Source organism: Zasmidium cellare (genome assembly GCF_010093935.1).
Source record: "Zasmidium cellare ATCC 36951 unplaced genomic scaffold M409scaffold_1, whole genome shotgun sequence".
NCBI classification, from domain to species: domain Eukaryota; kingdom Fungi; phylum Ascomycota; class Dothideomycetes; order Mycosphaerellales; family Mycosphaerellaceae; genus Zasmidium; species Zasmidium cellare.
In genome coordinates this window covers 1,319,690-1,332,357 of record NW_022986945.1, presented here as the reverse complement: position 1 = coordinate 1,332,357, position 12,668 = coordinate 1,319,690, and the positions used below count along the sequence as shown (strand labels likewise).

Genomic DNA, 12,668 nt, shown 5'->3' with positions numbered 1-12,668 from the left:
CATTTTTGCTTTGGTGATGACTCCAATGGGAGGGCGGTATGGTGTTGGAAGAGGGGGAGGGGAGAGAGAGGAGGTGTCTACTTTCTTTGAATAGAAGAAGACGTGATTGTTTGGGATTCATGTCTTCACTGTAGACTTTGGCAAGATGCTCTTGTGAAGGATAGGTTGTGTGTGTATGGATGAGATGGTGAATGGGGAAGCTTTTGGACGTTGCAGAGCATGACTTGAATGAACTAGAGCGCTAGACTCAAGTTATCGTCGTGGCATACAGCGTAACATAGTAGTCTATGTGAAGGCTCGAAGAACATCTTCAAATCATGTTGACGATGTAGAAGTCCTCCATGCAATACCTCTCCAAAACGGCATAAACAAAGTGAATCCACCACCACCACCACCACCATAAATCCCGCCTCCCCCAATCCCCAACCCCCTACCCCACCACACAACAAACAACCCACTACCAAACCATGTTCCCCCTCAACCGCATCCCCAACTACGGCGGCCCCGCCGCCCCCGGTTTCTACAGCGCAACCGACTGGCAAGACCGCCACTTCCGCAACAACAACTACCGCACCTACGGCCCGGGCTGGCAAACCAACCCGCAGGCGGTGTTCGGGTACCGTGGCGGGTGGGATCGCTATGGCGGGCCGATGTATAATGCTATGCAGGGGAGTTGGATGGGGATGCAGAATCCGCGCACGAGGATGTATCGGGGTGGGTATTTCTAAAGGAGGGGGAGGAGATGGGGGTGTAGGTATTGTTTCTAGGTAAGGTGGTAGTCTTTTTTTCTTGTAATGAATAGGGGTGTTTTCTTTTGATATGTAAGATTTCTTTTTCATCAGAAGAATGCTGCGGCGCCGTTAATGAACACGAAGAGGACTTCATAGGTGACGATTCCTCGCAATTGTTCCTGCCAAAAGAGGTATGCGGCCAATGCTCGTAGGAAGGTGTTGAGGATCAGAGCCTTGCGATGGATTGCTGAGTAGCTGGCCGTTAGGAGGAAGTATGAACCCATTGTGAGGAGTTGTAGGCTGCACGCATTTAAGTAGCTATGCGTGAATGAGGGGAGGGCTGACTATAATACCTTGCAGCACGAGCAAGCTCAGGGCGTCCGCCGAAGGTACGTTCTCCAACTTCTCCTATACGTGCGAGGAAGTCTTCTGGTTGGAGGAAGGCGTAGACTCCTGAAGCCGTGACCATGAGGCCTTGGAGGAGGAGCGTTCCTGTGGTGATTGATCTTGAGACTGCAATGGTTCTGGGTGCGAGGCTTCGATTTGGTGCGATTGAAGGGGTGTGACTTTGAGCTGAGGTGTGTCTTCGAAGATTGAAAGGTTGACTGGAGTAACGTAGGCGGCTGGCTGGGCGAATGACAGCACACAGTGCTGTTGAGTGACAGTGCTAGTCTTGGACGCCTCTGCGAGTTCAGCTCGCTTCCTTGATCTCCAACTCGCTCAAGTCCGAGGCGCTTGCGACGTCTTAATCTTGGCAGTATCTCTGAAAGTCGTGACTGTCGCCATTGTAGTTGTTCTCTTGAATCCCGGATGTCTCACGATTGAAAAAGACAATATTGAGAATCAGGCTGCTTTGGCATCGCTCTCCACGATCTGCTCGATCCATCCAGCCACCTTGACCGCCACAGGCCTGCTGTGCTTAACCGCGAAATCATGACGAATGCCAGTCCTCTCAATCTCCATAGTCGCCCTCCATTCATTCGCAGAACCCTCAGTTCCAGCAGGTCGACCTCTCGCCGCAATAAGCTCATCCCTCGGTCCACTAGGGATCCAGTCATCATGTTCGCCAAACAGAAAGAACAGCTTCGGCCGTGGTTCTGACAGAATTGTTGGGTGCGGTGATCCCCAAACTTCCTCATCCCAGGTATCGTCTGCGATTCTCTTCATTTCTTCTTTCGCTAGGTGTAGGCTTTCGTGGAGGCCCCATTTGCTTCTCAGCCAGCGGGAGGCTATGTCGGCGTCTTCGGCGGGATAGCCTGTAGCGGTGGCAATGATGCGTTGCAGAATGAAGGCTGGTATAAGGAGACAAACGAGTCGAACGAGTGTCGAGAGCAGCGGCGCTCCCCATGGCACCGAGTCGAGCCATGCGAGTTTCGCTGGCATTGTGCCTTGGGCGAGATGGACCAATCCTGGGAACAGGCCTATGGCAGAGACGAGTCTGTAGTGATACTTCAGGGTTTCCTTTGCTCGTAGCGAGTCTCTGCGTCGCTGTAGCATCTCCATCGCAAGATACGCTCCGAGCGAGTGCCCTACAAGAACGACTCGAGTAGGTTCTCCTCCATCCCCTGCCTTCGACTGCAAGTACCTAGAGAGTTTCTTCTCCACGAATTCAATCTGTCCATCGATATCCACAGGCGGGTTCTGAGCACGGTAAGAAGGGTTCGGTGCATCGCATTCGAATCCAGCCAGACTAGTTCCAAAGATCTCGACATCATATTCTGCCGCTTTCGAATTCCTTAAAGCCTCTGACAGCTGGTTCAGAAACCTTTGATAGAAAGCTACCACGCCCGGGTTGCCGGGTAGGAAATAGATCAGATATCTCCGCTCGCTCGAACTTTCCTTCTTCGATATGTCCCCAGGCAGGTGCATGGCTGCCGGAAGAGGCATTGATGAAGGCATCCTGGAAAGAGCCCGGAGGGAAATGTTATGAGACAAGGGCTAGCTTGACTCCCCGGCTGTTCGAGGTCTACACCACTGTCATGGGCGTATGTATATCTTTGACGTGGAGATTGATACAGATATGCATTAGCAGCCTAGTCAAGACCAATAGACGCGCTCAGTTAAGTGTATTACGGCCGTTGAGTCGCCAGGAGTTCATGACACTCCGCTCGGTACGAACAAGCCAATAAGAGTTCTTTTGGGAATCATCTCGCTGGCGGAGTTGAGTTGATGCTCCTCATCGATGAGGCTACAAAATGTAGTGGGAGGACAAGTCGTGGTTGCCCACCCCCGCGAAGATTCACTTCGCAGCGCTAGGGCCTCGCTCCGCGGCTCTTCCCGCCGTGAAGAAAAGATGATGGGTGTCCTTGCCCCTGGTTTCACGAATGGACTGTACAATCACGCCATGATAGTGATAGCAACAGTAAAGACTGGGAAAAATCGCTTTTTGAAAGACTCGATTAGCACCACCTATGTACGCCTCCACGAAAACGCCTTTCTTTTGATACAGATGCTTTTCCTCCCGTACAGAAACACACGCAGACATGCTGTCGACAGTAGAAGAAACCCATCATTCCTGCAAATGCCGTCAAGTGCAAGTCGGGTATCATCGGAACAGACAGCGCAAGCAAACAGTATAATAGCAATGCAATGTAATGCAACATGCGAAGTCGCATAACTGACACTCTGAAAGAGCGCCAATGGCGAAACTCGTCCTTCCCCCAGCACTTGGTCTGGAAGTAGAGTGCCACCCATGCAAACGTCCGCTCGGAGAAGAGGCCGTAAAACAGTGTACATGCGAGTGAAGCCGTCAAAGGAAAGCAGTCATGGTCCGTCGGTTGGTTGGCAAGTAGCCCAGGTTCCAGTTCAAGTCGAAGGAATTGGCTTATTTGCTCTTGTTGATCTCGAGAAGCTTGACGTCAAAGACAAGTTCAGAGTTCGGTGGAATGTCCTTGCCGGCGCCCTTGCTGCCGTAGGCGAGATGGGCGGGGATGGTGATACGACGCTCACCACCGGCAGTCATGCCAGCGATGCCGATGTCCCAGCCCTTGATGACCTCGCCAACTCCGAGCTTGAACGAGAACGGCTTGCCCTTCTTGTTCGAGTCAAACACCTTCCCGTTCTTCGACAGCTTGCCGATATAGCGCATGCCAACGCGGTCGCCAGACTTCGCAGCGGGACCGCTACCGAGCTTCTTATCATCGATGGTCACGCCTTGGACCTTCTTCACGCCGAGAGCTCCCTTCGTCTTGTCGTCCTTCTTGTCGGCCTTGGTGGGAGTTGGGCCCTGCTCGAGCTCTTTGGCAAACTGCACCTTCTTGCCAGATCCGTCCTTGACCTCTTCAGTGGCAGTGACAGTAGCAGAGCCATCATTCTTCTTCAGCTTCTTGAGCTGCTTCTTGCTCAAGGTCGGCTCGCCGTTGGCCTGGTCCTTCTTGGCCTCCTTTGCGATCATCTCGTCGATGGAGGCGCCATTCGCAGCGTCTTCATCCTCGGCAGGACGCTTGTTCTTGCCCTTCTTGCTCTTGGTAGCCTCGACGAGCTTTGGGGCTTCCTCTTCATCCTCATCTTCGTCGACCTCCATGACACGAGGGTTGTCCAGGTCATCGAGCTCATCTTCCTCGTCGTCTTCGTCGTACATCTCATCGCTGTCGGGCTCGAGGTCGTAGTCGCCCTCCTCATCACTGTCTGGGTCGTACATGCCTGGGCCATCCTGCTGGCCAGCTGGCTCGACGTAGTTGCCGGTAAGGAAGATGCTGTGGGTACCAGACACCTTGAAAAGGACGGTCTCGTTCTCGACGACAGTGATGTCGAGTGGCTGCTGGTAGTTCTAGAAAAGAAAATTTAGTATATGGAAAAAAACCCGAGATATTAGCATTGTTTGGTCTTACCTTGGTGGGGTCCAGAGTGCAAATTACGAACTCCTCAAACTCCTCTGGCTCGTCATCAGAGTCCTCATCGTCGTCCTCGTCGCCGACTGGCATCTTGCCGAGCGCCTTGGCAGACTTGATGCCGTTGATGCCGTTGGGCGCATCGTCAGAGTCATCCTCCATCTCAGCGTCCTCGAGCAATTCCTGGATCTGCTTGCGGGCAGCCTCCTTCCTGGCCTTCTTGGACTTCGCTGGATCACTTGGACCGCCGTTGGCTTCCTGGTCGTCATCCTCGCTGTCCTCATCGTCCTCGTCATCTTCAGCGAGCATAGCCTCCATTCGAGCGACGTCGAACTCGTCGTCATCCTCATCGTCCTCGTCAGAGTCGTCGTCAAAGAGAGACTGGCGGATGATCTTCAAGGTCGCACGAGAAGCAGCACCGTCCTCGCCCTCTGGCTCCGCGGATGGGTCGATGGCGGCCATGGTGACACGGAAGGCAGCAGGAATGTCTGGTCGAGCTGGGATCGCGACATCGCCAGGTGGAACCTCGAGGCCGTAGATGGCCATTGGGAGAAGAGCGGTCATGGTGCTCGTGCGGTGAAGTATGCGGCGTACTCGAAAGGGAGGGCCTGCGGGATATGTTCTCGCAGTGGTGTATAGAGGGGGGAAAGAGACTCACGCAGGAGGGAGAGATGTAGAGAAAAGAGTCTGCGGTGAGAAGAAGAGAGGGCAGAGAAAGCTTGTCGAGGTTCGACTTGAACTTTTCCTCGCCCCGAAAATCTAGCGAGCGTTTGTGGCCAAAGCTTCTTTGAGCGACGGGCCGCGCGGCTGAACCCGATTGGCGCTCACGTCTTCGCGACTTCACTTCACGCGCCTGCAGGTGGCGATAGAGAGAAGTCATTCACTTTCTTCACATGTCACCCACTAACAGATTCCGGACCATACCATGACGCTAGGATGCTGCGATGGGCTCTCGTCTAGAGCAGAAGTCGTCTCTCGTGCGAAAGCGCATCGAGAACCACGAATTCAACGGCGAAGATGGTAAGCTCTCCTTCTATGAGTATCCCGCTCAAAGTGTAAACACATCTCTATCTCTATTGCTTGCAAGGCGTCTAGACACCTCACGACCACTAGCCTTGATGCTCTCGGCTATGGAGAAACGAGCTATCCACACATTCCGCTCTGAGCAGAACAACAAAAGTAGATCAGCGAGGACATCTGCTAACTCTGCATAGGCGAGGAGTATGAAGGCTCGAAATTCGGAGGGTTCTCGGACTACTTTCGTCGCAAGAAGATAAAATTGCAAAATCTGGACAATGACATCCGTCAACAAGCAACCGACAAGCCAAAGCTATTCAAGGGTATCGTGTGCCATGTCAACGGGTACACCCAACCGTCTCTCAATGACCTCCACACGATGATAGTCCAACATGGAGGCGGGTTCATCCAATACCTGGATGGCAAGACGATGGTAACGCATATCATCGCGAGTAATCTAACGCCCAAGAAGAAGGAAGAGTTCAAACGATATCGAATTGTCAAGCCGGCCTGGATCGTCGACAGTATCAAAGCTGGCAAGCTACTGCCCTGGGATGCTTACAGAGTTGTTGATGAGGGCGTCGGACAGAAAGTCTTAGGCTTTGAGAATGGCCAGATTACTAGTCAGGCCAACCGAAAAGTTCAAGGCTACAGAGAGCAGACTGATACGAGCTGGTATACGTCTCAACTGAAATCTCAGGCCGTGCCGAAACCCCAAACACAGACTGTGACACCCACTGCAGACGATATCAATGACGACGAGTATCCGATGCCAGAGATTACAAGTTCGATGGAGGAGGCACTGAGAGAGGCAGACAAGACGATTCCCCCTCGAGAAGAAGACAAGCCGCCTGAAACAGACAGCAGAGACCAACTTGGCGCAAGCGAAATGCAAACACCACCTCCAAGCAGCCCGCCACTTGACACTGGTGGCGACAGTGCAGCTGGCGTGGCTCACCAGGCATTAAAAGATGACTCTGCGCACTCAGCGCCCGCTCTGCATCCATGGGACGGCTGGAATGAGTCGGAGTTTTCCCATGCTGTTGTCCGCAATTCTGAGGTGATGAAAAATGTCTCACCTGAGAAGCTGGCCTCGATGACCGCAGAAGAACACAACGCAATGCTTCTGTCCGATCCGAACATTCGCAAATCGACTGTTGTGAACCCCGAGTTTCTTGAACAGTTCTATCGCGAGTCTCGCCTCCACCACTTGTCTACATGGAAAGCTGATCTCAAGTCACAACTTCAAGCTCTCGCTGCCGAAAAGTCTTCATCTCAGAAAGCGAAGCAGAAAAGAATTCCTGGTCAAAGACGGTACATCATGCATGTCGATTTCGATAGCTTCTTCGCAGCCGTCTCCCTCAAGCAATATCCTCAATATAAAGACAAGCCAGCCGTGGTCGCACACGGCGGTGGCTCCGGCTCCGAGATTGCCAGCTGCAACTATCCGGCTCGCAAATTCGGTATCAGCAATGGTATGTGGATGAAGCGAGCGCAGGAACTCTGTCCAGAAGTAAAGATTCTGCCTTATGACTTCCCCGGGTACGAAGCAGCAAGTCGAAAGTTCTACGACGCTATCATGGCAACTGGTGGAGTAGTGCAGAGCGTCTCCATCGATGAAGCTCTCATTGATATTAGCGCTCTCTGTATTGCTGAGAGCGGCTCTGATGGCGTGCAAAGAAACGAGGGTGCAGTCCACCGGGAGCAAAGCAAAGCTGACGATGTCGGACAAAGACTTCGAGATGAGGTGCTGGAGAAGACTGGCTGTGCAGTGTCGGTCGGCATTGGTGGCAACATTCTCCAAGCTAAAGTTGCCTTACGCAAGGCGAAGCCGGCTGGTCAGTACCAGCTTAAGCCTGATGAAGTTCTTGATTTCCTCGGTGCACTGGAAGTGACCAAGCTCCCGGGTGTTGCATGGAGTCTTGGGGGAAAGCTCGAAGAGATCGGGATTAAGTTCGTCAAGGACATTCGTGATACTTCCAAGCAGAAGTTGATGACCACCTTGGGACCAAAGACAGGCGAGAAGATGTACGAATACGCTCGTGGTATCGACAAGACTGAAGTAGGAGATCAGGTGGTTCGAAAAAGCGTTTCTGCAGAGGTCAACTGGGGAGTCCGGTTCGAAAATCAAGAGCAAGTGGATGAGTTCATGCATGGACTCAGTGGCGAGCTCAATAAACGTCTGCTCAAGGAACGTGTCAAGGGCAAGCAGCTCACTATGAAGGTGATGAAGCGGGCAGCTGATGCTCCCCGAGATCCGCCAAAACACTTGGGTCATGGCAAATGCGATGTGTTCAACAAAAGTTTGCAGCTGGGCGTGGCAACCAACGACCACGCCGTGATCACGAAGGAAGCAATCGCCATGATGAAGTCGTTCGCCATTACCCCTGGAGAGCTCAGGGGCATCGGCATACAAATGCAGAAGCTGGAGCCGCTCAAGCAGGGCACTGATGGAGCTGATCTCAGCAGTCAAAGGAAGCTTCAGTTTCTCGTGGGACAGCGTTCAAAATCGACCCCAGAAAAGCCACGCCCATCTGAAGATGCCATTCAGGATGATGTAAAGACACCTCAGAAGCAACGAATACCAGACGCCAACCAACCCAGTGCAGCTTTCAAGCCTGTCGATACAGGTACGCCGACCAAGAAGCCGCTGAACACTTTGGGCACACAGTTCGTCTTACCCACGCAAGTCGATCCGAGTATGCTGGCCGAGCTACCGCCTGACATCAGGTCAAAGCTTGCGAAGCACGTAGGGAGAGTTTCTGGAGACACAAAGCCAGCCGAAGCTATCAAAGAGGCCGACGATTCAAATGCATCCTCAAGAGCGCACTCGCCTGCTGTTGTGATACCGCCCCAGTCACAACTCGATCCCAGTATTCTCGAAGCCCTGCCAGAGGATGTCCGTAGAGAGGTGCTGGGATTCTACAAATCACCAGGTAATCGAGCAGAGAAGCGAGGTGATCAAGCACTTCTTCCACAATCCCCGCGCAAAGCTCGCACCGCTGCTCCTGTTCGTCAACCCGTAAAACGAGGTCGAGGCAGGCCTCGCGGTAGCAGGAATCTTGGGGGACTGTCTCGTAACAGCGGCAACTATGGGGAGTCGTCGACGTTGACACAAGCGAACTTCGTCGCTCGTCCCCATCTCGTCGATGATAGCGGCGGCACAGACAGCGAACAAGAGCCCGAAGAGCTAGATGCAGAAGTCCTCGCTGCGCTTCCTGAAGACCTAAGACAGGAAGTCCTTGCACAGCAGCGCCAAGCACGACTGCAGAGAACTGGGGGAATCGACCTGTCCCTGCATCAGAGGTCCAAAGCCGCACGAAAAAAGAAAGCCGAAGACGAAGGCCCCCTCGACAGGCACTTTACCTTACCTCCCCGCGCGGCGAAACCTACCTTCACGAGCAAGAAACTCAGCGAACTGCCTGACTTGCGCAACGCAGTCAGCGCTTGGTTCAGGGAGTTCAGCGACGAAGCTCCTTATGAGGACGATGTGGCCGCGTTGATCAAGTATTTGAAGGATGTTGTGACAGAAGAGAGAGACACTAGCAAGGCTGTTGCGGTTGTGAAGTGGATGGCTTGGGTCATTGATCAGGGGGAGGAGAGTACTCCCGAGGAGGTGTTGGATGGGTGGAGAGAAGCGCTTGGGAAGACGAGGCAGGAAGTGCAGAGGGCAGCTGATGGGAGAGAGTTGGGGATGTTGAGGTTTGAATGATTGTTATTTTTGATGGATGCTTGATACACGAATCATGAAAGAGAACCCTGTGATAGTACCGGGCCATTTCTGAAGACAATTCCTTCCCCGTTCGCTCTCGTCCACTTGCTAGCAGCAAAGAGCCGACCCATTCATTCCATAGAAGAGACCATCTATTCTTCTCTGAGCTGAAACCGAGGAAGCAAATATTGTCGCACCGGTGCTTTTTCGCTGTTTTGGATCTGCACCGTGTGCTGCTCATGTCGCTCAAGCAAAGGAGACAAGATAAGATGATGAACTTCAAGCTGGGAGAACCACACCCATCGGAGCTCTTGCTGCTCAGTGCTCCTCGTCAGCAGTCGCAGGGATTTTGTCAATGACATGCGACAGAGACTCGAAGGTCTTCTTCAAGTACGCTCTGGGCTTGACCGGCGAGCCCATTTCCTCGAGGATCCTGAAAGACCTAATGAGCCAGTCTGGGGGCCCGACCACGTCCTTGAAGCTCTCGACTGAGTCCATCCTCAGCAAGCCTTGGGCCGCGATGAAACTCAGACAGATTCTCGTATCCTGAATTTGAGACCACCAGGTCACGTTTTCGAGTTCGCTGGTTATTTTCTCTAGGTGATGTCGCGCCAAGCGACGAACTTCGTTGTCTGGTTGGCCGTGTGTAGCCTGGCCGTGGATGTCCGAGTACTTGGTGAGAGGGACATGAACGAGGTCTCGCTGGCGATATTTGTGCAATTCCATGTCCACCTTTCTTGCCAGTATATCGGCGCTGGGCCCGCCCCCTGGTAAGCGATTGTCAGAGTGTGCCGCTAAATGCTTTGAAAGTGTTTTCAGTCCGAAGTGGATGTGCTTCTGTAGTTTCCGCAGTGGCCAGAAAGTGATTTGGATGAAGGGAGAGGTAGGTTCGATCGAGCCGTGCATGATCGAAAATTGGAGGCGATGCGGTCGATCAGACGAGTTGAGCAGGTCTACCAAGGGGAATAGGAATCGATTCGTTGCGTGGGCTGCGCGACGGCTCTCCTCAGATGGCCTGCCTTCCAAGGGAAGTTCTTCAATGTCGATTTCGATGTGGATGCGAGGAAGTTCAAGCATTTTGCGAGGTAGGAGCCGGAGCATTCCTATGGTGGACTCGTGGTGAGCTGGAGTCGTGGACATGTCGCCACCCAGCATCAGCCTATGGAGCCTCGAACGTGGGCTCTCTTGCTGCTCTGATGTGAATCTCGCGCTGATTGTGAAGATACTCTGTTCGTAGAGTATGGGTTTGCTCTCGCTGTAGACTTGGCGACAGGTCCTAAGAAGGCCGACCGCAGCCGTGATGCCACTTGAGCGGTCGTGGGTCAAGGCATGCTCGTAGATGTTGTTGCGTAGCTCAGGCGCGAGGTCGAGGAGTCTGAAGGGCCGCATAGTCTCTGAGTGGTGTGGCGGGTGATGGGTTGAATGAGAGTGTCTGGGGTGTGCAGCAGTGGCTGCCCGTCGGAGTGAGTGAGTGTGTGTTGTGTTGTGTTGGTGGATCAGCGGACAGGAACTGAAGTTATGCAGAGTGGCGATTGCGCCGTTGCTGGTATGGTCGACTTCAGGCAGATGTTCGTGTGTTGATGAGTTGTGATGTGCTCCTGTGGCAAGCTGTGGAAGAGCAAACGCGAGCACCCATGCGGCGCGCACAGACCAGTGACGCAAGTGCATTCACTTTTCTCGAGTCACATGCTTTCAACACATTCAGTTCGTAGGAAGATGCCAGCGCCTTTCTTGTTGCTAGCTGTCTTTAGACCAGCCTTTCAGACTGCAAGCGCCTCGTGCCCATGTCAGGATTGCCTCGCGTCTCTCATGTTGTGAAGACATGCGCCAGAACATATTGGCTGGAAGCGGGTGTTTTAGACATCCGGTCGAAAGTTCACCAGCATAGAAATTCTACAATCGTATTCGACGCCGCTGTTGAAGCTCCCGTCGTGTGTCACAATATGATGTTCGCCGAAGTAGTAGAGGTATCGCGACTTCCTCATAATGTCGTTCCGCGATCAAGCCACGAAAACAACGTGGCAGGCTTGCCTTCTTTCCCTGTCTGTCGAGATGAGTTCAAAATCACCTCTTGACTTCGCTCGTACAGCCGTGTCTATACTCACAAATGAACTCATCACCAGGACGTTGGTGTACCGAAGACTCTTGCCTTTGGATAATTCAACTACAATCTCGCAGTTTAGTGGAAGATTGCAACCAGTTACTACCAGGCTAAGAGATGGCTTCCACTTCTCACAGCAAAGTGCTCACACTGTCACTCATCACAGGCTCAGACTTCGAAATGTCTTTGCGACCCCGTGGAAGAAGCATGCTTGCAAGGGTGGAAAACAGTGAGCTATCAGCCCTGCGACACTACCGAGAGCTTCTTGCTTTTGCTTCCCGTCGGCCGTTCTATGATTGGAAACAAGGCTTTTCCAATATCGAGCGGAACCAATCACCGGCCGTGGTCTGCTATATCCCATTAATCTTTATCGAATCTGCCGTCCGGAAAGGCATTCTAGAAATCAAAGACAGGAGTCAAAGCCGATCCCCATCATGGCAGACATGACTCCTGAGGTCTTGACGAGGACGACGAAAATTCTGCCAGACGGCGAGATGGGGAAACGTTGCTCGTGTGATGACATCTTTGGGTCTTTGGTACGGCATTAAACTTTGTTATCGGACAACGGCTGAGATCCGATGGAAACACGTCGCGAGCGCGTTCGAAGGGAGTGGTTCGCGCCCCTGAGCCCGTTTTGCCCATGTCCCGGCGGGTTTGTCGAGGATTGAGACTGTGATGGCTTGGCGAGTGTTTGGTTTCACGGCGTCGCGTGGAACTTCATGTGATGGATGAGAACGAGGCAGAAGCACTCACTGTCAAGCCCATGCTGGCATCGTCATCAGCTGCGTGTGCATGTGGCCTTGCGGTCGGGCGATGCAGCGTCGACGCGATGGCAGACTTCACAGTTACCCGGCCAAATGCAGTTCAACGGCAAATCCAGGCACACCAATCAACGCCGCCGCAGCCCCCGCCAGCGCAGCTGATCCCTGCCCCCGTCGTCAGCTAGCGGAGCTGCGTTTGATTATACTACGCACGGGCCAAATCTGCCAACCGCCCTGCCTCACGCCTTCGTTTACCTCGTCGCTCTCTCGCTCGCGCACCTCGTCGTCGTCGCAGCACACCCACCTCTGCCACTGCCCACACCTCACCGCCGCCGCGCGCCCCAGCGCACACATTCATTCACCCTCGCAGCGACTGCACAGCTCTGCCGCCCTTCGTTTACCGGCCGACTGCGCAGCGCGTGCCCTTCGTTCGATTCGCTCCCTATTTCGCTGGGCTTCCGCCAATTCGACATTCCTCGCGCGACAACGAGCAGGTCTAGACGGCCGCACCACTGC

The 12,668-nt window shown here is 53.4% G+C and overlaps 6 protein-coding genes across 6 annotated transcripts; 2 read left to right on the top strand and 4 right to left on the bottom strand.

Moving 5' to 3' along the window:
* Window positions 1-467: 467 nt before the first annotated feature.
* Window positions 468-754, top strand: M409DRAFT_16175 (uncharacterized protein; the record flags this gene model as incomplete). The annotated part of the gene is made up of 2 exons (XM_033803522.1): window positions 468-621; window positions 669-754. The coding sequence occupies 2 exons, from the start codon at window positions 468-470 to the stop codon at window positions 752-754; spliced, it is 240 nt and encodes a 79-aa protein (XP_033674795.1).
* An 84-nt stretch (window positions 755-838) lies between these two features.
* M409DRAFT_16174 (uncharacterized protein) lies at window positions 839-1,200 on the bottom strand (the record flags this gene model as incomplete). Its single annotated transcript, XM_033803521.1, has 2 exons — window positions 839-1,031; window positions 1,085-1,200. 2 exons carry the CDS (start codon window positions 1,198-1,200, stop codon window positions 839-841), a joined length of 309 nt encoding a protein of 102 aa, XP_033674794.1.
* Window positions 1,201-1,574: 374 nt separating this feature from the next.
* Window positions 1,575-2,630, bottom strand: M409DRAFT_48815 (uncharacterized protein; the record flags this gene model as incomplete). The annotated part of the gene is made up of 1 exon (XM_033811048.1): window positions 1,575-2,630. One exon carries the CDS (start codon window positions 2,628-2,630, stop codon window positions 1,575-1,577), a length of 1,056 nt encoding a protein of 351 aa, XP_033674793.1.
* Window positions 2,631-3,555: 925 nt separating this feature from the next.
* M409DRAFT_62127 (uncharacterized protein) lies at window positions 3,556-5,125 on the bottom strand (the record flags this gene model as incomplete). Its single annotated transcript, XM_033815031.1, has 2 exons — window positions 3,556-4,500; window positions 4,562-5,125. 2 exons carry the CDS (start codon window positions 5,123-5,125, stop codon window positions 3,556-3,558), a joined length of 1,509 nt encoding a protein of 502 aa, XP_033674792.1.
* A 380-nt stretch (window positions 5,126-5,505) lies between these two features.
* Window positions 5,506-9,290, top strand: M409DRAFT_16171 (uncharacterized protein; the record flags this gene model as incomplete). Its single annotated transcript, XM_033803520.1, has 2 exons — window positions 5,506-5,581; window positions 5,776-9,290. The coding sequence occupies 2 exons, from the start codon at window positions 5,506-5,508 to the stop codon at window positions 9,288-9,290; spliced, it is 3,591 nt and encodes a 1,196-aa protein (XP_033674791.1).
* Window positions 9,291-9,608: 318 nt separating this feature from the next.
* On the bottom strand, window positions 9,609-10,679 carry M409DRAFT_48812 (uncharacterized protein; the record flags this gene model as incomplete). The annotated part of the gene is made up of 1 exon (XM_033811047.1): window positions 9,609-10,679. The coding sequence occupies one exon, from the start codon at window positions 10,677-10,679 to the stop codon at window positions 9,609-9,611; it is 1,071 nt and encodes a 356-aa protein (XP_033674790.1).
* Window positions 10,680-12,668: the final 1,989 nt, after the last annotated feature.